This window comes from Vicia villosa, linkage group LG2 (genome assembly GCF_029867415.1).
Source record: "Vicia villosa cultivar HV-30 ecotype Madison, WI linkage group LG2, Vvil1.0, whole genome shotgun sequence".
Lineage (NCBI taxonomy): Eukaryota > Viridiplantae > Streptophyta > Magnoliopsida > Fabales > Fabaceae > Vicia > Vicia villosa.
In genome coordinates, this window is record NC_081181.1 from 213,734,728 (window position 1) to 213,760,307 (window position 25,580).

The window sequence follows — 25,580 nt, forward strand, 5'->3', positions numbered from 1 at the left end:
TATATATTAAAAGCTTTTCCCATATAAGGGCACGTTAGCTTTTCCCATATATATATATATATATATATATATATATATATATATATATATATATATATATATATATATATATATATATATATATATATATATATATATATATATATATATATATTCTTAAAGGATCTTGTTGAAGATTATATTCGAGTTATATTGAGCAAAGAGGATGATCAACCATACATGAATAATGAAGAATTTGTCAAAAATTTGTGGATTTATTGAGCTACAAAGGTTTCAACAATGAGTTTGGTATGAAGATTATTGATGAAAATAAAAATGACGTGTGTCTTATGACCATCATCATGCAATCAACCACCATACATGAAAATTGGCTGCTCAAAACTATGTCTCAAATTCAATCCCCATAATCATGTCATGATTGTTTCTACCTTTGGAGGCATCTCAAAATCCACTTTGTTATGATAGCTCTGTTGTTCATGTTTAGTCCATGGGGTTGGTAGAATAACAGCCTCATGTTGTGCATTGAGGATGTTTTCCAATCTATCCTCACTAACTCCAAAAGAAGCAGCAAGTTCAGGTCCCATCATGGTCTTCATAAGTGATGAAGCACCCACCAAAAACTGTGACTTGTTCTTCTTTGAAGAAGTTGTGAATCCGAAGAAATCTAGTGGTTCATTACTTGATGCTATTTGACAGAATGGAAAGTATCTTGGTACAAAGAAAACATCTCCTTCTTTTATTTCTGTGTCCATTGCATTGCTTCCATTTGGAAACAGTATTTGGATTCTACCTGAGCCTTTTACCACTACGCCATACTCGGTCGCCCTAGGGTTTACATGCGGTGTCATCATCGATCCCTGCAATCAAAAACCATTATGTCAATGTCCAACTCGCAGGCATCCACAATTATTTTTAAAAATGCAAATAAGATTTTAATTGACGCGGGTGCATTGTGTCCGCATGCGTGTTTAGCCACATCTAGACTATTAGATCAAGATGTGACTAACTACGTGCAGTAATGAGATTGTGACTACTCATTCGAATAATTATTAAGCAATACTAGGGTTGCGTACCGCTTTGAGATTGACGTGATAAATGCCAACACCAGAAGATTTGAGTGGAGAATAATCAGAACCGTCTACAGTAACGCTCGAGCCGTAACTATTTTTATAATCTGGTTTTCTATCATAGAGATTGCAAGAGTGAGGGGAGTGATGGCTATAAAGATCGGTTTTCTTCTTCGGTAGCTCATGGCCAAGGACAGTTTTCAATAGCTTCCTCCAAGACCAACTTGTTTTTTGTGCTACTTCACCATCATTATTTTCTTCTTCCTCATCTTGATCTTGCATCATTTTCTTCATGTGGTGCAACTTCTCATCCTCTTTTAGTTGAAGGAATTTGGTCCATAAACTTGAAGCCTTGGCATGTGAATCACCAACATGCACAATTGGACCATCATGTCTTCTTGTGAAGAATCTTCCTAACTCTACTCCTGATACCTGTCATCAAGTTCATTTTTAACCACATTAATTGATCAGTTAACTAAAAAACACTAACAGTGACACAATATAGACACGAACACCAAACACAACACTGACACATAGTGACATTGTTGCCTTACATTAAAAGCAGCTTCGAGGATATGAGGATGGAATCCGGAAAGTACTGACACTGGATTGGCACCTCCTCCAATATAGAAAGACTACAAACATAATAACATATTAGCAAGAATGTTAATCAAATTATATATAAAGATATTGATTTGTTTTTATATATATACCTGGAAAATTCCAACTCCCAAACTCTCTGATGGATCAATGCTGCAAATAATCTGCAGAGTTTGACTATCTCCGGTATTCGACAAATAGAATGTCGAACCAGCTGGGATTTGATACACATCACCGTTCTTCAATTCCCTCTCAGCCAGTTTATCATTATATATGAATCCCACCTTTGCTTCCCCCGAACGGACAAACAAGATGAGAGTGGAATCAAGATATTGAGGAACAAAGAGTGAGCTTGGTTCCATAGTAATGAAACCAACGTGCAATTGTCTCTCAGAAACTCTTCCACCATAACTCTTCAACACTCTCATCTCCCCAGCATCAGTCTTCACCAAACGCTTGGAGTTTTGCAACAAGAACATTTTCTTTGGCTTTGAATGTAAGCCATTTTCTATATCTTCTGTTTCCATCCCCCACAATCCCATTGTCATGGCCACACCATGACAAAGAATGAAAAGCATGATCAAAAGGGTCACTCTATTTCCCATGATTTCTCAGCTTTCTTTTTCTTGCTTACAAATTTGAAGGTAGCTTGAGTGATAAGGAAGAACAAGAAGAGTTTATTATATAGGGAGACAGAAAGTTTTTGGAGGAAACATGTGTTGGATATGTAGAAATTTAGGGATCTTGTTGCATATGTATTATGTTTTTTTTAGAGAGAAACATTCGATTAGGGACAGACAAAGTCTTATGATTGAAAACTTCTACTATTTCAACATTGATGCTTGCTTTATGGCTTTCATACTCTTTGCAATATTTTATTTCTTATGATTAGGTGTTTGAAAGTTAGAAAATGAATTGAAAAGTGAGGTAAACGTAGCACTAATTTATTTTATTGTTTTTAGTTCAACTAGCTATTTTAAAAAATTAAATAAATTCCAATAGTTTTTTTTTTTTTATAGAGTGGTCTCCTTCCTTCCGTACCGACTAATCCACCCGAGAGCATTACTGCCCCACGTAGCCTCCGAAAGTTGGTCCTAGGCTCCTTCGAACTTAGGCTCCTTCCAATAGCTAGAAGCAGGTTATTAACGAACATGTTTTACATAATTACATGCCTACATTTTCGAAGCATGCATATTTATTTTTCTCATATTCAATCCAATAGAGTTTGATAGCTATTTAATTAGTGTAATATGAAACTTAGGTTTACAAGAGTGTTGATCGGAATTTGACGGTAAGCTTTGATACAATTGGTGTTTTGATGCTCAGGTCAGACGAGGTGGGTATTACTTGCAAATATTTTGACGCTCAAGTTAGTAGCTGTTAGAAGTAGACGACATTTTTAAGGTTCGAAAGTGTGTACCTAAATTTGACGCCTTTGAAAGACTGTTATAGTTAGGTTTTTCGAAAACCTAGAACCTTGTGTTCGCAACAATTATCAAGGGATCCGACATGTCATTCTCATCTAATAGTCTACAACAATCTTAGTAGGTATTGACCAGGTGTGTCTCTAGGGTATGTCCATCTCCCAGACCACCAAACTTATGAGAAATAGGGTTACCTTATTCTCCCATGTTAGGCCTTGGTCTAGTCATGTTTACCTTTAGGGTCGTGTGCCTTCTAAGCTAACTACGTTATGGGTCAGGATACTTCTAGTCTGTATGCATGCATTTTGGGCCGGGATACTTCTAGGTATCTCGCCTACCTTTTGAGTCACATATCTTTTGGACAACATGATTTTTGGGCCAAGACATTTTTAGTCCTCCTGCAATGCCTTTTAGATCGGGACACTTCTGGACCTGTTGCCTTTTGGAATGCCTACCTTCTTTTGAGAAAAATATTATTTTGTAAGAAGTTGTTTGGTTGAGAGATAAACCATTAAAAGCTCTTGTTTAGTTTGGGGATTTTCTTAGGAAGTATTTGTATGGTTGGTGAGTTTTGTCTACAACAAAAGCTCTCATTTGGTTTGCGATTATCAACCATCAAAATCTCAACAAGGGTTCTTGGGCTCATATCGATGTAAAAGCTTTGTTGGTTCGGGATCAACCTGTGAAAAATATCATATTAGTTTGAGATTAACCCGTGTAAAATCTTATCTTGGTTCAAGATCAGGCAGTGTAAAATTTCATCTTGGTTCGAGATCGGCCAACGTAAAATCTCATCTTGATTTAAGATCAGCCGATGTAAAATCTCTTCTTGGTTCAAGATCTGCCCATGTAACATCTTAGCTTGGTTCAAAAGTCAGCACATGTAAAACCCCTGTTCTGTTTGGAGGATAGCTAGTATAAAACCCCATCTCGATTCAGAGGTCAGTTCGTACAAAATATTTGTTTGATTCGGAGGATAGCCAGTCAAGACTCTAAATTTGGTTGGAAGTTAGGCATTAAACTTCAAATCCTTGTAAAAGGAAGTCCGTGGATATATCCTATTAAAAGCTCTCAGGATAGTGGAAACTCAAAATAATAATTATTGGAAAGAGAATTAGGTCATCTTCATTTAGACCAAACCTTTATAATTTGTTGGTGTATTTCTCTTTCCCTTATCTTTTTTATTTTTTAGTTATTTTAATTCCTCTATTTTTCCATCTGGTTCTTTATTTTGCTCCTATTATTTACTTGTTCAAATGATTTTAAACTCTGATTTTCTCAAAGATTTTAGTTTTAATCAAATATTTTCAAACCTCTACAACTCACCCCCTCCTGTGTTTGGAGTCACTTGTCCAACAATAGCCCCTCTTCTTACTCTCAGAAGCTAGCACAAATTAATGGTTCCAGGTAAGCCGAGGACACTTTTGACAATTCTTCTTTTGAAGATTAGATGATTCACCTTTTCCCTGTTCGTTAAACCCTATCATTCCTTCAAATCCTTATGTAGTACATGATCTAGCCCATTGTTTATTGGTATTTTGAGTAAATTAAATAAAAAGTTTTAGTTCACTTAATGGATTAAACTCAAAAAATCCTAAAGACAACTCGTGTAGAAAAGTAAAACAAAAAGTATTTGTGCTTGGATCAAAAAATATGGACATAAACTCTAACTGAAATAATGGATAATCTCTTTGAAAGAAGAAAGTGAATAAAAAGCATAATAAATGTCATACATCTTCTCATAAAATGTTTCTATGATATGGATACTTTAATTCTATAGAGAATAAATGAAATTTGCAACCCTTGTTACATAAACTGAACTCGATTTATATACTACCACAATATTAATAGTCAATGACAGTTATCTACGCAACAATCAACTTGTATCCCTTTACGTGAGCTCTAGTCTTCGAGATGCTTCCACGTGTCCTTAGTGTTTGAATTGTTAGGAACCACTAATCACGCTAATAACTGCCTTTAAATCCCATTATCTCCATTCAAATCCTATAGTGTTGTCAAAACATCCCTAGTTCAACTAACCTTTGGATTCAAAAAATTACACTAAGTTCTCAACATTTGATAGGAGCGTCGAATTCGACACTTCTACATCATATCTCTACGTTTAAGTGATGGCGTTTTTGCAAACCTTTTTGAAATCATGGACATGTTTTGAAGAAAGTGGTCCTAATCTTGTGGATTTATTCCTGAGACTCCTCGAAACCACACTTACACTTGATAGGCAAGTCGGGGTCACATCTTCAGTCGAGGTTACCAACATGTTGAGACTATATCTTAACAATCTCATACCTTTATATCACTCTTCTATGTTGAAATACTAAAAAATTATGAGACTAACAGATGCCCCCGCCCCCAAAATACCATTTTATATCATATGTAGAATATGGAAGAAATGTGGCATTTTTAGTAACTTCTCAACATTGTTCAAGGTGATATGCATACATCATCATCATGACCTCTTTCATAAAAAAATACGCACTTAGCCATCATGAATCTGATTTCTTATGACGATTATGAGCCACCAATTTAAATCACAATAAAGAAATAATTTAATTTAATTTTTTCCTCAAAATTTAAATACCAACTATCAAAATCGAAACGCCACTTATCCAACTTTTAAGTGGGAAACTGAAAAGTCTTCTCCCGGGCTATATATATGCACCTTCCTCACTTCTTTTTTTTTCTTTTCGCTACATCTCTTCTTCAAAGACCTAAAAATTTCCCCTATTCTTAATCTTTATCTTCAACCTTAAATTTCAACAACTTCGAAATAATGGCTTCTGCTCACAGTGCACAAAAACAAGTTTCTATCCCCTTTGCTGCTAATGTTAGCGCTTCTACAAACCCGCATAATCGCACCTACGTTACGGAACCACCTGGATAAAACTCTCATCTGGGCTTCCCTTGTATTGATCTTCTTCAAAAATTCAGGTAGAACTCATGCTTTCTCTGGTTCTTTTCCCAAGTTTTTTTGAAAAACCTGCTAAACTAAAGAAAATTTTCCCTTGTTATCGTTGTTGCAAGCCTTGTGCATTTATAGACAAAGATTATGAGTTCACCCTCAACACGTTTTTTGTTATGCTCCCACTACTAAAAGTGTTGCTTATACTGAATGGTTGGATAAGGTAGAGAACAAGAAAAAGCAAGTATGGAAAACCCATGGTATATATTACTTGACTCAGTTCTCAAGAGTCGGTCTCAAGTACAACCCAAACATGCTTATTTTAGCCCTTTTCTTTTGAGATGGCTCGACTAGCACTTTTCATCTCTGTTATGGGATGATAACTCATAGTATTTTTGACATAGCTGCTATCATAGGTCTTCGGCCTACTAGGGAGAATTTTGATCCTTCTTTCATAACCACAACCTAACCAGACTTCTATTTTTCCAATCCTAGCTATAGTAACTACATTGAGGACCAACATGAAAAACAATCGGAGAAAGTTTTTGATTTTGAGCATATTGCTTTCTTAAATCTATTGTTATCCCGTTTTGTTTTCTGTTCTAGATCTTTGAAGGTGTCTAAGAATTTCACACCCTTGGCAACTTAAATCCATGAAGGGCGGAACGACTGTCTCTGTAAACTGATTCTAGGCTCCCTCTAGGAGTCTCTAGGGCTTGCTACATCGTACCTAAAATCTATCACTAACCTAGATTATAAGTTTCTAATCTCTGGCCCAATGTTGCTTCTGCAACTATGGCTTAATGCCACTTTTGATCCTTCCCTAAAAGCTACCATCCCTTATGACTTAACTAAACAAGTTGAAGATAGGCGGGTCGAAGCGACTAGGCTCACTCTGCTTACCCCATAAGATGTTAGCCATTCGATCAAAGAAGCCTTCCTGAAATATTTTTTATGTATGCCAATTGTTTTACCTTCGCCTATTCCATGGCTCCCTTTGTCAATCAAAGTTATGGACCAGATTGGTTCAAGAGAGAATATCCAGCTTTTTGTTCTAAACATAAGTCTGAGTCTCTCGACATTTGGAGTGCTTTCCTTAAGCCTTCCATTTTTTCGACTAGGATTACGTTGGGAAGAGGTGACCTATGACTTGTTAGTTAATTATAAGTCCAACTTAATGGCTAGACAGTTTAGCTTTGGGAAGTATTTACCAACGTTCTTTTTCCATACTAGTGACAAATTATTCCAGTCCACCACTAAGGTGGCTGAAGAAGAATATCACACATGTTTAGACTTTCATGATAAAAAGGTCATTATTTTAACTCCTTAAAAATTCGAAGTTTCTTATCTTTGCACTCGAAAATTTGAAGAGTGACGGACAAACTACCATCACGATGTTTCTGTAGACCATTCAACCCTTCTACAACATCTAACAAACACTTTTTCATCCCCGCAGAATAAATTCAAGAAAAGATGAGGTATGCACATCAAGTAAATTCAAGCTTTCCAAAATTATTTTGAAATTGTGTATACTCCTTGTTAGCTTAGTCGAACTATTTATGATACCGCCATTACATTAAAACAAAAAATTAATAAAAAACTTTCATCCTGGATAATTCCTCCTTATGTAAAAATATATATATATATATATATATATATATATATATATATATATATATATATATATATATATATATATATATATATATATATATATATATCATTAGATTGAAAAATAATAAGTCATTAAATGTGGAAAGAGAAAACTATTCCTTATTATTTTTAACCATTAGATTGAAAAAAATTAATGGTCAAGATGTGGAGTAAGTTATTATAACTTACTCTTGGAATCAATATAACCCTCCTCATATATATATATATATATATATATATATATATATATATATATATATATATATATATATATATATATATATATATATATATTTTTTTTTTTTTTCTTTATGATTTTATTTCCCTAAGCTTCCACCATTAACAATCTGCGAATTTGGCTTGGAATTTCTTCACCATTTCCTAACTGGTATCTTGTTTTGAACTTCCAAGTCTTAGAAAATGAGTCTAAAAAATATGCCCTACGAGTAGTTTTGACTAAGTATGATGTACATAGTTATAGAGGAGATCTCCATGTTGATATCGAACATGTTCAACTCTTATCCAGCAATTTACCTGATGAGATAAAGAACTCTTAAGAAACTCTTAACTTTCTTTTGTGTTTCACTTTATTTACTTGTGTCGAACCTTTTAGTTGGCATTTTCACCTTCACTATTCGGGTTTCATGATATGTTCCATATATCTCAACTCTGGAAGTGTGTGTCGGATCCTTTTCTACTTATCCTCCCGGAAGTGTGTGTCAGATCCTTTTCTTCATGTTTCAAACTAGAAATTAGAGAGAGAGAGAGAGAGAGAGAGATATTTTATGGAATATGAAAGATTGATAACAACTATATGAGTAAAATGGAATTTGAAAACATCTTGATCGAACGAATTTATGGTATAGTTAGAACTCCAATAATATAAGAAAATTTCTTTACCCACCTCCCTATAGGAGTCACCCCCAGCGAAATTTCCAACTTACCCCTGCTTCGGAGATTCATCTCCGAAGTTTTTTTTTTAAATTTTTTTATATTTCGGAAATGCATTTCCGAAATGCATCAAAATTCATTTATTTTTTACAATCAGGTAAGAAATGTGGACACATGTGCCTACGTAAGCCTTCTAAGACGGTTACCTTCTAAGAAATGTGGTAACACTTTCCTACTTAAAAGCCTACGTAACAAAAATTGGGAAGCTCCACAGCCACGCCCTATTTAAAAGAATAAAAAAACCTTTTAAATTTCGAGGTGCCTTTCCTTCTCCCCACCACTCTACGGTTACCTTCTAAACACTTTCTTATTTATAAACCGCTCTCTCACTCATTTTTTTTCAATCATATCCCAAATTATTTTCGATCGTTAGTCTTCTTCTTTGCTTTAACGTTTTCTATCTCTTGTTACTGCTTTCATCACAATGTCTCGCCGCGGTGGAGGAAATCATCCCGAAAATCGCCGGAGTCAACCATCTCCTGCACATTCTCAACAATCATCCATCAATGCTGCAGGATCAGGACGTGGCCGTGGTGGCCGTGGCTCTCGTGGTGGACGTACCTCCAATCCTTCTTCCTCCGGACATCCACCTCCTCCGTCATATGCTCCGGCCCCGGTTACCTCTCCTCCGTCTGTTGTTGCAGCTCCGGTTGTTCGTCCATCTGTTTCAGCGCCGTTTGTTCCATCTGTCGCAGCGCCGGTTGCTTCCTTGAGTTCGGCTCTGATCTCCATCGAGAGCCTGACTGCCGAAGTTAAACAGAAGGCTACTCTAGAGTCGGCTCCGTCGTCTCAGAAGGAAAATTGGGAAGGAAAATTCAAGTTCGTGCTAATCATTTTCAGTTACGAGTGGCTGATAAGGATCTACACCACTATGATGTAAGTATAGTTTGCTCATAAGTTTTTTGTTGTTGTTTATTATGTTGGTAAGTTACAATGTGGTATGGATTTCTAGAGGATCAGGACTTTCTAACCTATTGCAGCGTCTCCTCCATCGTCTTCATCTGATTAAATAAAGCGAATCGTTCTTGTTTGTTATTTTTCTTCTGTCCAGACCTTTTTTCGGAAGTGCATTTCCGAATTCCTCCAAGGGGGGGTGAGTTCGGAGATGAACTTCCGAAACACCACATTTTCTGAAAATGTAACTTTATTTCGGAGATGCATCTCCGAAATCAATATTTTATATTAAATAAAACACGTTTTCGGAAGTTCATTTTCGAAAACACATTTTTTTCAAAAAAAAGTACCTTTTAAGAAATGAACTTCCGAAATAAGGGGTAGTGTTGTAAATTCACCAGGGGTGAGTAAGAAGGTTAGGAGGTGGTGGGTGAAGAAATTCTCTAATATAATTGTATCTCACTCCATGTTGAATATTTTAGATAAGCGGGTGAGGACAAAGGAAAAGACAAGGTAGTATATACATTTTTTGTTTTTTCGACGTGAGTTTCATCTATATGATATTTGTACTACACATGTATTTTGTGTATGTACTATATTATGGACCCATTGTCATACTCGTAATATATGTCATTTAAACACTTTTCTTGCACTTAATGTCATGTTTTAATATTTCGAATATTATGATTATACACACATTATTTCGGGCATTACAACAACAAACTTTTTAAAATGGGAAACAAGGAATACACTTGCAAGTTGCAAGTAAGGAAAAAATCGCTACAAGAATATGACACACTAATAGCCAGTTTATTTTAGTTTTTTTTTTAAATGATTTTTATAGTATTATATAATTTTGTGTAAAAAAAATTTATGAAAAAACTTTTTATAAAAGTTTCAAATAAAAATTTGGTTTAAATAATTATTTTTAAAATATGATTTTAGATATTTTTTTTATTTATGAAAAAAAATTGAATATCAAAATTTTAAAAAATCACTTAATTTTGAAGCTATTTCAAGTAGATTTTCATAAAAGTTATTTTTGAAATACAACTTTTTAAAAAAATTGCGATTTTGATTAGATTTTAATTTAATATTTATGCTATAGGATGTCAAAATTAGTGTTTTATTTAAAAAAACAAATATAAAAACTCGCAAATTTTTTTTTTTGTAAAATCCATTTTTAAAAATACAAAACAAAATTCATTTTTTAAAACAGAGACAAACAAATACTAAAAACGAAAGTGAGAATCTTGTCAATAGCAACATGATCAAACTTTTTTTCATCTACGCCACATTTCTATAAAGCAACAAATAAAAATCATCATATACAAGAACACATACTAGCACAACAACAATGAACCAAATTCTACTTTTTATTGTCTTTTACTTAGTTCAATACTTTCCAAAGAAGCTAGCCTTCTTTTTGTCTTCCTCTTGTAACCAATCCATTGTTCAGTTAATGGTATTTCAATCCAATCAATCGGTGAATGTATTTTGGAAATTCTAGCAACAGCTAAATTTGTAGAAAAAGGAAATTATAAATATATTAAAGAATGAAGTGTGTTTTTATATATATCGAATCAACCTTGGAGAAGTAGGAGGAGATGTATATTTTGCATGAGAAATGAAACATTAATTAAGGAGTTCTGTTTTGTTTGGAATATTAGCTAATTATTAATTATTAAATCAATATATTAAATTTTATAAGTTTAATATTTTATTTATTTATTATTTAATTATAGCATGTCCAACTCGGTTCAAACCTTTAAACTTTATAATAGTGCTTTTATTCAATATCCAATCTAATTTTTATTATATTTGGCAAAATAATTACATAACCAATTAATAATAAATAATTATTTTTAAATATTTAACTTATTAATTAAAACGTTAGTAACACCTTGTATAAAAAGAATGAGAGAGGAAATAAATTAACCATCTAAAAATATTCTAAACCAATAGTTGAGATATCATGATAACTCCTTGTAAAAGGGATGAGAGAGGAAATAACTTAAACCTCTAAAAATACTCTTTTTTGATCAAACCTCTAAAAATACTTTAAAACAATAGTAGAGATATCAATTAAAACTAAAATATCAAACATAGTAGAATTAAATTTTTAAAACTAAAATATTCTCTAAAAACTCAAACATAAGTAGAAATACTCTTCCATAAGTGAACATAAAATAAAAGAGCTAAAAATATTTTTAAAATATATATATATAAAAAGATATATATATATATATATATATATATATATATATATATATATATATATATATATATATATATATATATATATATATATATATATATATATATAAAGAAATTATACAGTTGTTATCTGTTTACTGGATGCTAGAAAATAATATGAAACATACATAAGAAATTGTAACTAAGTGTTCTCCATTCATTGTACTCAAACATTATTCATTAATTGATAAACATATAATAACACTTTGTATTGCTTGTTTTTTATGTTTGATTGTTTATGATACTGATTAATTACTCCCAGACTTTTGTTTGTATTGCTTTTTTTTTTTTTCTCAGAGAGAGAGACCATTCTATTAAATCTAATTTAAAGTGTATGATTCGGAGTAAGCTAAAAAACTTATTTATGGTTATTAAGTTGGATAAGTCTCATCCGATTGTCCTTTCCAAAAGTTATGCAATTCTTAGTGGTAAAAAATTCTCAACTGAAAAACACCACATAAATTGAAATTGTATATATTGTAGTGCCTTAATTGATCGTCATTGTGTTTTGAGAAGAAAAAGTGGTAGGAAACGAATATTTATAATTAATATTTTGGCAAAGTTTTTTTCTCTAAGGGTAACTCTAGTAAGTGATTTTATAAGCACCGCTAGTCTAAACAAAGTAACAAATGACCTAGGCTTAGGATGAACAGTCATAGATTTTTAGTGAGTACTCTTACAGGCTTTGTATTTTTTTCTTTGATAGTCTATCGCTTGAGGACAAGCAACAATATAAGTATCATCAAATTCGATCACTAGTGTTTTATCATTTTCAACTATTTGTTTTCATTGTTTTTTCACGACTTTTCACCATTTTGTTCGTTTTTACTACTGTGTCTCTATTTTATTAGTGTTTCAGGTAGTCCAAAGATACAAAATCATTTGACGATGCTCAGGACACAAAACTCAAGAAAAAGCATTCGTTAGTGGTAATTATGGTCAGCCCATAATGTATATTACAGTTGTAATTCTCTCTTCAACAAGGATCATGATTTTGAGCAAACACTGAGAATTACAGTCCGGATGTAACTAAAATTATTTACCACTAGGATTTACTAGAGGCAGAAATTAATTTATGTTACAACCATAATAATCGTGGTAACAATTTTGGCATTTTTTATTCAAACGTTTTCTTCTGCGACCTCTAGGAATCACACTCATTTTTCATGCTGAATAATGCTGGACTATATATATATATATATATATATATATATATATATATATATATATATATATATATATATATATATATATATATATATATATATATATATAGGGCATATCATATGAGAATGCCATATTTATATGAGAATGTGAGAATGAATCTGAACCATTGGATTTTAAAATAAATGGTAGAGATTATGAGTGAATCTTTTTTTTCTCTCTCCTACATTTTGAAATAAATGATGTAGGAGAGAGAAAAAAAAGATTCACTCATAATCTCAACCATTTATTTTAAAATCCAATGGTTCAGATTCATTATCACATTCTCATATAAATATGACATTCTCATATGATATGCCCTCTATATATATGTGTATATATATATATATATATATATATATATATATATATATATATATATATATATATATATATATATATATATATATGTGTGTGTGTGTGTGTGTGTGTGTGTGTGTGTGTATTCGCATCTAATTAGAGTTGCAATGAGATTAGTCCCGGAAGAGAAAATGTGCATATATGGGTGAAAGCTTGTAACAGGGACTGAGGACCTAAGCCATTCAAAGTCTTTGAGTGTTGGCATGAGCATCCAGATTTCGAGAAGTTTGTGAAGGATGAATGGAATTCGATGCAGGTTAGAGGGAGTAATGCTTTTATTCTTAAGGAGAAAATAAAAAACCTTAGGGAAAGACTTAGGTGGTGGAATCGGAAGGTGTTTGGACGGCTAGAACTTAGTAAAAATTAAAAATTGAAAGAGAATTAAAATCTTTAGAAAAAATGGAAAGGAAATAATAATATAATAAAGAGGATTAAAAGTAGAAAAAAAACAAAAAATATTAGTGACTGAAATTTCGGTCTCTAATTTATATATATATAAATAAAATTGTATATAAAAATATTTTGTCGTGACTGATTTAGTGACCTCTTAAAATTGGCTCATGAATATTAAATTTTGATGAGGCTAATTCGGTCACAAAATTTTGGTTTCTAAATCGGTGACTGATCTATTTTACTAACGGATTTAGTGACCTCTTAAAATTAACTCATAAAATATTAAATTTTGGTGGCTAATTCAGTCACTAAATCGGCCACATAAAACGAATTTTCTAGTAGTGATTTGTGTTTGTAGTCCAAAGATACAAAATCATTTGACGATGCTCAGGACAGAAAACTCAAAAAAAAGCATTAGTTAGTGAAAATTATGGTCAGCCCATAATGTATATTACAGTTGTAATTCTCTCTTCAACAAGGATCATGATTTTGAGGAAACAGAGAATTACAGTCCAGATGTAACTAAAATTACGGACCCCTAAGATTTACTAGAGGCAGCAATTAATTTATGTTACAACCATAATAATCGTGGTAACAACTTTGGCATTTTTTATTCAAACATTTTCTTCTGCGACCTTTAGGAATCACACTCATTTTTCATGCTGAATAATGATGGACTATATATGTGTGTATTCGCACTCCAATTGGAGTTGCAATGAGATTAGTCACGGAAGAGAAGATGTGCATATATGTGTGAAAGAATGGCTAGCGGTAGGCCTTGCCCGAAAATGTAGTATGTAATCAAAAAGATTAGTTGAAGTTATTGAGCCCGTAAGCTAGACATGACGTAGTAAAGGCTAGTGGTATGTGTGATCGCGTAAACTATTCATCTCTTGTATATGTACATGGGTTGTAAAGGGCGAATAAGTTCACATTCTCACATAACATAAGGTTGTTATACATCGAGTACATTGTTGACGTTTAATCCCATAAGAGTTAGGACTCTTAGTGTTGTGATTGTTTCGGATGACCCTTCAGTCGAGTGAACTTGTGGTGTAGTTAGAACTACACTGAAATAGTTATATTTTCCCCATATTTATTATTTTAGGTAGTTTGGTGCAAGACAAGGAAAAAGACAACATGGATTAAAGAGCAAAATATTTGCCTTATCTCTTGTATTTTTGTTATGATGTGTATTTTTTGATCCTTTTGTTCAGACATGTTGTATTTTAACTATATTTGATGTATGCGAAATCATGTACTCATGTAAATTTTATTCTATTGTATTATGTTTATGTACTAGTATCAACAATGTATACATGGTAGTTATAAATATATTTCGTTTGGGTTGTTATATTAACACCATTTGTTAGACCTTTCTTTGACTATTGAGTTATTCTCCAACACAATATTTTTAATCTTTTTTAATTTATCTTTTAATTATTTATCTCAAGTTAATTTTGATTTATAATTTTAGCATAAATATTTTGAATAATTTGTTTATATTTTCATTTTTTGATTTCTGATACAACTTTTTTAGCTTTATTTTGTCTAAATTCACATGGTTTCGTGTAATTATGAATTTTGGCAAAAATAAAGCATGGCGCCATTGCAATATTTAAAGCATACGTGGAAATCAAGATGTTAAAATAGAATCAAATCATAGAAAAATTAAAGTGTTGGACAATTGTTATGAATCCAAGAAAATCTATACACTTCTTTGAGTTTTTCTTTTTGCCTTCAATTAATTTTTACTTAAACATTAGTGACAATATTAGGTTTAAGTATTGGAACATTTTACAGCGTTTTGTTTTGTTTGTTTGTTTACTCCTTGATTTATGTGTTTGTTTGTGATGCTGATTAATTTTCCCCAAATTTTGAAAGTTTTTTTAAAAAATTGAATTTTTGTAATATATGAAAAAATAGACAAATCTATGTTATGTGAGATCTAGACTAAGTGATTTATGAAAATATATAGAAATTGTGCTTATTTTAAGGCCTAGAGCCTCTCAATAAGATCTCTGTGAGATATTGGATCGAACTCTAGTATGGTCGAAAGGTAGCTTCTTGGTTCGATAGGATTGAGCATGAAGTCGAAGGTTGTTCACATGCTTGTGTCGAAGATGCTAGGGTTGTTAGCATGTTAAATTAGGTTTTAGTGTTTAAACCCTAATTTGTTAAGTTAGCTTGTTTATTAAGTTGGCTTGTATAATGGGTCTTGTGGAAAAAAGCCCATTAGTTAGTATGTTAGGTTTTATTATAAATAGCATACTAGTCTCTCATCATTGCTAAGCTGCAAATCCTAATTTAGGGTGAGAGAGGTTATTTGTTATTCTTGTAAACTTGTAATCTTGTTTTAAGAGAAAGTAAAAGAATAGCAGTTATAACCAATTCTTGTGTTCTTATTCTCTTCCCTAATTCCCTATTATACTTTGTTATTGGTATCGTTTTTCACAACAAATTGGTGCGGTGAGCGTGGAGGAGATGCCTTCAACAAAGTATGAGATTGAAAAGTTCACCGGAGTGAATGATTTCGGTCTGTGGCGCTTGAAGATGAAAGCCCTACTGGTTCAGCAGGGTTGTTTGGAAGCGTTGAAGGGAGAGGCAGCCATGAATGCAGAATTGACGGCAGCGGAGAAGAAAAATATGATCGAGAAAGCACACAGCGCAATTTTGTTGAGCCTTGGTGATAAGGTTCTCCGGCAGGTATCAAAGGAGACGACAGCATCAGGGTTATGGGTGAAACTTGAAAGTTTGTATATGACCAAATCGCTGGTAAATCGACTCTACCTAAAGCAAGCTTTGTATTCATTCAAGATGATTGAAGACAAAGTATTGGCTGAGCAGTTGGATATGTTCAACAAGCTGATTCTTGATCTTGAAAATATTGATGTGAAGATCGATGATGAAGATCAAGCGCTGTTACTATTGTGTTCTTTGCCTCGATCACATGCTCACTTCAAAGAAACTCTCTTGTATGGAAGGGAGTCCCTGACGTTTGAAGAAGTTCAATCAGCCTTGTACTCTAAGGACTTGAATGAACGAAAGGAGCATAAACCTTCGACTGTTGGCGAAGGTTTGGCCGTTAAAGGAAAACTCTTACGAAAGGATGGTAAGTTCGACAAGAAGAAAGGCAAAAGTCAGTCGAAGACTTACAGTGGCGAAGCATCTGGAATTTGATGCTACTATTGTAAGAAGGAGGGTCACACAAGAAAGGTGTGCCCTGAACGCTTGAAATATCATGGAGGTAAGGATAATGGCAACGCTGCCATTGTTCAAGATGATTTCGAATCATCTGATGTTCTTGTGGTTTCAAGCAGTGACTCTAAGAAGGAGTGGATTATGGATTCAGGTTGCACTTGGCACATGACTCCAAACAAAGACTTGTTCGAGGAATTATGTGATCAAGATGGTGGATCAGTATTGCTGGGAAACAACAAGGCTTGCAAGATTGCAGGTGTTGGATCTGTGAGATTCAAGCTCCATGATGAGTCAATAAGGTTGTTGACTGAAGTCAGGTATGTTCCTGATTTGAAGAGAAATCTGCTTTCTCTTGGTGAATTCGACAAGAAAGGATATGTTTTCCAAGGAGAGAAAAGTATCCTAAGAGTCATGAAGGGTTCGAAGGAAGTCTTGAGAGGCGTGAAGAAACAAGGCTTGTATACCCTTGAGGCTGAAGTTGTAAGTGGTTCGACAAATGTTGCATCCACGAAATCTTTGTCGAAAACAGAAATCTGGCACATGAGATTGGGCCATGTCAGTGAAAGGGGTCTGGTCGAATTAGGGAAACAAAATCTGCTTGGTGGAGACAAAATCGAAAAGCTGAAGTTTTGTGAACCCTGTGTACTTGGAAAATCTTGCAGAGTGAAGTTCAACAAAGGCAAACAAAGAACACATGGATCCCTTGATTACATCCATGCTGATCTTTGGGGGCCTGCAAGGTGTCCATCACATTCAGGAGCAAGGTATTTTCTATCCATAGTAGATGATTATTCCAGAAAATTATGGGTATTCATCCAGAAGACTAAGGATGAAACTTTTGAGAATTTCAAAAGTTGGAAGACTCTGGTTGAAAATCAGACTGGCAGAAAGGTCAAGAGGTTGAGAACCGACAATGGCCTTGAATTTTGCAATGAGGCATTCGACAGTTTTTGTGCTGCCTCTGGTATTGCAAGGCATAGAACTACTGCAGGTACTCCACAGCAAAATGGTTTGGCTGAAAGGTTTAATCGAACTATTTTGGAGAGAGTCAGATGCATGTTGACTAGTGCGGGGTTAACAAAGGTGTTCTGGGCTGAGGCTGTTTCGACAGCAACATATCTGATAAACAGATGTCCTTCGACAGCGTTAGATATGAAGACACCTGAAGAAGTTTGGTCGGGACATCCACCAGATCTCGACAAACTGAGAGTATTTGGCTGCGTAGCCTATGCTCACATTAGGCAAGACAAGGTCGAACCTAGAGCTCTGAAATGCATGTTCATGGGATACCCTGAAGGAGTCAAAGCTTATAGGCTATGGTGCCTAGAGCCAGGTCACAGGAGGTGTATCACCAGTCGAGATGTAGTTTTCAATGAAGCTGAAATGGCTTTTAAGAAAACTGATGATGTTGGTCGAAGTACAGAAACATCTGACGAAGAGCTGGAACAGGTAGAGATTCCTGTTGAGGTGGAGCATGTTGATGCTGAATTGCATATCCCAGATGAAGTCGAAGAAGAAGCAGAAGATGCTGAAGTTGAGGAAACTGACGATGACTACCTATTGTCGAGAGATAGGTCGAGAAGAGTCATCAAGCCACCTCAAAGACTTGGATATGCAGATCTTATAGCTTATGCCTTAATCTCTGCAAGTGAGGTTCTAGACGAAGAACCTAGAGACTATAAGGAAGTTATGAGGAGTCGAAATAAGACTGAATGGCTGAAGGCCATGGATGATGAGATGAAATCTCTTCATGATAATCATACTTGGGAACTGATCAAGAAACCTGATGGGGCAAGGTTAGTCAGCTGTAAATGGATTTTCAAAGTTAAGGAAGGAATTGAAGGAGTGACGTCGAAAAGATACAAGGCAAGGTTAGTTGCAAGGGGTTTCACTCAGAAAGAAGGTGTCGACTTCAATGATGTGTTTTCTCCTGTTGTGAAGCATAGGTCCATTCGAATGTTGCTTGCCATGGTGGCACAGTTCGATCTTGAACTGGAACAGATGGATGTGAAGACTGCGTTCTTGTATGGTGATCTAGATGAAACGATCCTGATGAGGCAACCTGAAGGGTATGTCGAAAAGGGGAAGGAAGATTATGTGTGCAAGTTAAAGAGATCTTTGTATGGGCTGAAACAATCTCCTCGACAGTGGAATAGGAGATTCGACAAGTTCATGGCACGCATAAGTTTCATTAGAAGTCAGTTCGACCACTACGTTTACTTCAGATTTCGACCTGGTAATTCATTTGTTATTTTGTTGCTTTATGTGGATGATATTCTCATAGCAAGCAACAATATTGAAGATGTGACGAGGGTGAAGGCTGAACTCAATAAGGAGTTCGATATGAAGGATCTGGGAGCTGCTTCCAGGATTCTTGGAATTGACATTCGAAGAGATAGAAAGAAGTCGAAGTTATGCTTATCTCAAAAGGCATATCTACGGAAGATTCTTGAAAAGTATGGTATGTCGAATTCAAAGCCAGTTGTGACTCCAACAAACCCTCAATTCAAGCTGAGTATTGATCAGTGTCCCAGTACTGATGTCGAAAGAGCCTATATGAATAGCATCCCATATGCTAGTATAGTCGGCTCTTTGATGTATGCTATGGTCTGTACTAGACCCGACATAGCTTACGCAGTCAGTCTTGTAAGCAGGTACATGGCGAATCCTGGAAAGGCTCACTGGCAAGCATTGAAGTGGATTTTAAGGTACATAAATGGGTCTCTGAATAGAGTCCTAATTTATGGTGGAGCCTTGGGTGAAGATAGTAAAGCAGTAATAGAAGGATATGTCGACTCTGATTATGCAGGTTGTATGGATTCCAGAAAATCTATTTCTGGATATGTTTTCACTATGTTTGGCACTGCAATTAGTTGGAAAGCAACACTTCAGAAGGTTGTTGCTCTATCAACCACTGAAGCGGAGTATATTGCCCTAACTGAAGCTGTGAAAGAAGCATTGTGGCTTGAAGGTTTTGCGAAGGAGCTGAAACTTCAAGGTCGAGGTATCACTGTTAAATGTGATAGTCAAAGTGCAATACACCTGTCGAAGAATTCAGCCTATCATGAGCGAACTAAGCACATTGATGTGAGGCTGCATTTCGTCAGAGGAGTAATCGAGCGTGGAGAAGTCCAAGTGTTGAAGGTTTCGACTGAAGACAATGCTGCTGATATGATCACCAAGACATTGCCGAGTTGCAAGTTTTTCCACTGTATGCAGTTGATAAAGCTGCATGAAGAAAGCTAGTCTGTTCCTTGACGTTGTAGAGTTAGGTCCAAGGTGGAGATTTGTGAGATATTGGATCGAACTCTAGTATGGTCGAAAGGTAGCTTCTTGGTTCGATAGGATTGAGCATGAAGTCGAAGGTTGTTCACATGCTTGTGTCGAAGATGCTAGGGTTGTTAGCATGTTAAATTAGGTTTTAGTGTTTAAACCCTAATTTGTTAAGTTAGCTTGTTTATTAAGTTGGCTTGTATAATGGGTCTTGTGGAAAAAAGCCCATTAGTTAGTATGTTAGGTTTTATTATAAATAGCATACTAGTCTCTCATCATTGCTAAGCTGCAAATCCTAATTTAGGGTGAGAGAGGTTATTTGTTATTCTTGTAAACTTGTAATCTTGTTTTAAGAGAAAGTAAAAGAATAGCAGTTATAACCAATTCTTGTGTTCTTATTCTCTTCCCTAATTCCCTATTATACTTTGTTATTGGTATCGTTTTTCACAACAATCTCAATTGAGGCTTTTTTGTCTTGTAATCTTTGTTAATTTATTGAATTGTTTTAAACTTTACATATTTGATTGTGTAGCATATTTTTGTTATTTTAGTGTGATTCTATGTTGATTGTGTTGAGATAAAAAAATAAAAAATATGTATATAGAAAAAAAATAAAAAATAAAATTAAAAGGCAATTGTGATTACTATGTTATGTAGCCCTCAACCAATTATTCAGCTCAAAGGGGAGTTGATCCTAAATGCCTACAAAAAGAATATGAACAAAAGTGCATATAATTGGACTAAGTCAGATCACCCTCACCCGATTGTCCTTATAAAGAGTTATGTGATCCTTAATAAAAAGAAAAATTCTTCGCTCAAAAATACCACATAAATTGAAACTATGTTAGATTGTAGGAAAATGCCTTAATTTTGATCATCATTGTGTTTTGAATGGAAAAAATGGTAGGAACAAAGATTCATATTCAAAATATTTGTTAAGTTTTTTTTTTTTCCCGAGGGAAAATGTAGTATGCTTTCTTATAAGAACAAACCATTAATTCAAATTGAGTTCCCAACATGTAATACTTGAATTTTTTTATGATAAACTTGCTCTATCCTTTTTTTTTTTTTTTATAGATAAATTGCTTGTGGACAAGCAAAAATTTAAGTATGGGGTGTAATACTCACAAGTCATATATCTAGAATAACAACTTATGATATTATTAATTAATATTGGTATTGGATACATCAATTTAATTATAGGGAAGTATACCATATTTGAAATTTTACCATGAAACGTCATAATAACTAATACTTCATCCATCGGCCGAATTCTTCAACACATCGAAAATATGTTAAGTGTCAAAATGTAGTTATTTTGTGTTTGTAAATAGTGGCACTTATCGATACTTTTTGTTAATACCGTTCGAATAATACCCCGTTTTGTGTATAAATACGTATACTTTGTGAATAGATGTATCTTCATATACCTTTATACTTTTTGATAGTTTTCTATTCATTTTGTAGGTATTGAGGCGTATTTGGAGCATGAGCAATAACGTGGCGAAGACACGACTTCAAACGCGCAATTTTGAGCGGCGGAATCAATTCATTCGGCGAATAAAGCTCAAAACCAAATAATAATAAATCACCAATTTGGTTGATATGTTGTCATTTTTAGATAGAGCATGAAATAAGCTTTCCAACGCTTCAAACCGGGCGTAAATCGGAGTTACGGTTCTCAAGATATGGCCAAAATAATATTTCAATTTTCTGTTGAGCGGGCTAAGCGTGGATTTGCGCACTAAGCGCGGTCTGGGCGGTTTGGAAAGTCATTAAATAGGGAAAAATCACATTTTTTTGGGTTATGCTTTGGGGTATTTGTTCTCAAAGTCGTCACAACCATTTTTGAGTAGGGAGAGCTTGAAAACAACAATGGAGCATGCATCTTGATGATCGGAGGTCGAATTTCTCATCGATTGGTGTTGACAAACCAAGAAATGTTTGGTTCCTCTTCTTCTCTTCTCTTTGTATTTCTCTTTTGGTGAGTTTGTATGTAAATACTCTAAACCCATGGATGTTTGTTACTCTTTTTACTAGTTGTATAAAGTTTGCTTTACAAATCTTAATCGGTGTTTCCTTGATCTTTTTGCTTAAATGTTTTGGATTTGTGTTGTTGTAGAAATAGACATCACAAATCTTGATTAGGGGGATATCTGTTAGCTTTTGATTCTAGACATAGGATTGGGGTTAACATCCACATAATATCTGAGTTTAATGTCTCTGTGTTGTTCGATCGGTTGAGACATCGTCGAAAGAGCAATATAGTTGAATTCCCATCGGTGTTGTAGACATGGACATTGATGTGAGGGATATGTGGTGATTCTGATGAGTATTGTAGATTGAGTACGGCGGAGTGATAAATCTAAGTTTGTGAGGAGTAGTTTAGATTCAAACCAGATAAGCTATTCTCTATCAAGAATGAATTTATTTTATGTTCATATGTTATGTTTTCCTTGTTTACTTAAAACCCATTTTAACCTGAACTCAAGAACTAAGAATCCGTCGAACGGCAGTTCAGTAGCACTAATCTCTGTGGACACGATAAATTCCCGGATAAATATTTCCAAATCTTTTGTTGCTTGCCGCTTTACCGCTTCAACAAAATGGCGCCGTTGTCGGGGATTGGTTTTGAGATTAATCGCATTGCGATGGTTTTGTGTTTTAAGTTTCGTAAATATGTCCATATCGTATATTTTGTGCATATTCCCATACTTGTGTGTTTTTGTATATTTATACATGTTTATGTTTTCATACTTGTACATGTTTGTGTGTTTGATTTTGTTCCTCTTTACTTTTGCTATTTAGCAAGGTGAAGTTGGCTAAACAAATTGAACTCGGATAGTTCGTAAATTCTAAATCTTCACTTTTCAATTTGTTTAGCCAAATAAGGATTTTGTAAATATTGCGTTTTATGTATATTATGTTTTTACACATACTTGTATATACTTTTGCTTTTGATTCGTTTGTTAAGTGTTTGGGCAGGATGTTTTCTTTAGATGGCGTTTGAGGCGAAAGCATTGGCATACCGCGAGGAAGTTTCTTACCATTCGCGAAAAAAATAAGAGGCGTCGAGCTAACGACGTAAAACGAGCGCTTGTTGGGAGGCACCCCAACGGTTTTATTTTTCTGTTTTTCTGTAAATGAGATGTATATGTGTTAAGTGGAGGCACACTGGAATTCCTGTTTTGTTGCACTGTTTTTGTCTTTCTGGTGTAGCGCGCTTAGCGCGGTCTGTAGCTTTTGGCTAATGAATTCTTTTTAATGATTCATTTGCCTCACCTTTTTCCCACTTACACCAAGGCTTTATAGTATGTATTTTATAGTTATAATTTTAATTCTTTTGTTGTTGTTTAGACTCAAATTTTGGCTCGATTACTTGAAGTCGCATTTGGTAATTCTTCAATTTTGATTGATTCAACATGCCAATTGTGCGGTAATGATTGTTCGAATTTGTACATAGCAAGGTACTCGTTTATCGCTTTCTATAGCATAACATGTTTAGGAGACTTTTCATTTGTACAATTTTCATATTATTCATTCTTTTTGTATAACTTGCTCATGACTTGAATCACATTAGTTTTCCCTTTTTACCATAAATGTGAGGTGGCTTTCCATTGTGTATATATGTGAGTGACTGACATTTCTTGTTTTAACTGGATACTATTATGTTTAATCTTTCGTCTGTATTGATTTTGTGAATGCACGAAAGTGATCAAGGCACTTGTTTGATTTTGAGCACAACTACCATAGCTAAATATCAATTCACCTTGTGAATGTGTGAGCATTAGTAACCCCCTTTGAGCCTTTTTGTCAATATCCATATTGTTTTTGCTTAATGCTTGTCTATGAGCGTTTGGTTTTTAATTGTGTTTGGATGTTGATTCTTTGTTTCTTGAACCCTCAACTATGATTTATAGTTTGAATTTTTACCTTGCCTTAGAAAGTAGGGAGTATTCAATGTATATTGCGGTTGGATTCAAGTTGGGGAGAGGATGTTTGCCTCTTTATGATGTGGTTGGTATATGGTTGTGAAAATAAAAGAAAAAGAAAAAAATTGTGAAAAAGAAAGAAAAGAAAAAGAAAGAAAAAAGAAAAAAAATTGGAAAAAGAAAAAGAACAAAAAAAGTTTGGAATAAGATTTGTGTTAATAAGTATTGTGTTTGGTGTGAAACATATGAGGAAGAAGAAGTTTGATTGAAATTCCTTTGTTTGAAACTTTGTGGAAGTAATTACTCCCTTAGATTTAGGCAAGTTTTTGTTTTGATTAGCTTTAGGAATTATCACTTGTTTGTTAACCGAGCCACATTACAACCTTTAAAGCCCTTGTGATTTGTGTCGTTGCGTTTTCGATACTATTTTTGAATAAACGCATAATTTTGTCTATTGTTTGCAAGTTTGTCGGGTGTGTGTAAAAGTCCTCACCTTTCGGTGTTTTTCATCTACCGATGAATTTTTGCTAGGCGTGATTTTTGATTGAGCTTGTTTTGTTTTAGAATGTTTTGTATGATTTTTGTACTTAGGATCCGTTTCATTTTCATGTTGTCGTTGTAGGATTGTGGTAAGTATTTACTTTGTTGGTACGTTTTTGTTTGAACCGTACAATTGTTTCGTTTTTCTAAATCGTGTTGATTCTTGATTCTTTGGATTTTAACTTTTGCGATTTGAGTGTTTCGCCTTGTTTGAGGACAAACAAATTCAAGTTAGGGAGAGTTGTTAAGTGTCAAAATGTAGTTATTTTGTGTTTGTAAATAGTGGCACTTATCGATACTTTTTGTTAATACCGTTCGAATAATACCCCGTTTTGTGTATAAATACGTATACTTTGTGAATAGATGTATCTTCATATACCTTTATACTTTTTGATAGTTTTCTATTCTTTTTGTAGGTATTGAGGCGTATTTGGAGCATGAGCAATAACGTGGCGAAGACACGACTTCAAACGCGCAATTTTGAGCGGCGGAATCAATTCATTCGGCGAATAAAGCTCAAAACCAAATAATAATAAATCACCAATTTGGTTGATATGTTGTCATTGTTAGATAGAGCATGAAATAAGCTTTCCAACGCTTCAAACCGGGCGTAAATCGGAGTTACGGTTCTCAAAATATGGCCAAAATAATATTTCAATTTTCTGTTGAGCGGGCTAAGCGCGGATTTGCGCGCTAAGCGCGGTCTGGGCGGTTTGGAAAGTCATTAAATAGGGAAAAATCACATTTTTTAGGGTTATGCTTTGGGGTATTTGTTCCCAAAGTCGTCACAACCATTTTTGAGTAGGGAGAGCTTGAAAACAACAATGGAGCATGCATCTTGATGATCGGAGGTCGAATTTCTCATCGATTGGTGTTGACAAACCAAGAAATGTTTGGTTCCTCTTCTTCTCTT

At 34.2% G+C, this 25,580-nt stretch overlaps 1 protein-coding gene across 1 annotated transcript; it reads right to left on the reverse strand.

Annotated features, from left to right (window-relative positions):
• Positions 1 to 256: 256 nt before the first annotated feature.
• On the reverse strand, positions 257 to 2,272 carry LOC131648196 (vicilin-like seed storage protein At2g28490). The gene is made up of 4 exons (XM_058917975.1): positions 1,781 to 2,272; positions 1,622 to 1,702; positions 1,074 to 1,499; positions 257 to 857 (listed from the first exon to the last, which is right to left on the reverse strand). The coding sequence occupies exons 1-4, from the start codon at positions 2,270 to 2,272 to the stop codon at positions 408 to 410; spliced, it is 1,449 nt and encodes a 482-aa protein (XP_058773958.1). The 3' UTR covers positions 257 to 407.
• Positions 2,273 to 25,580: the final 23,308 nt, after the last annotated feature.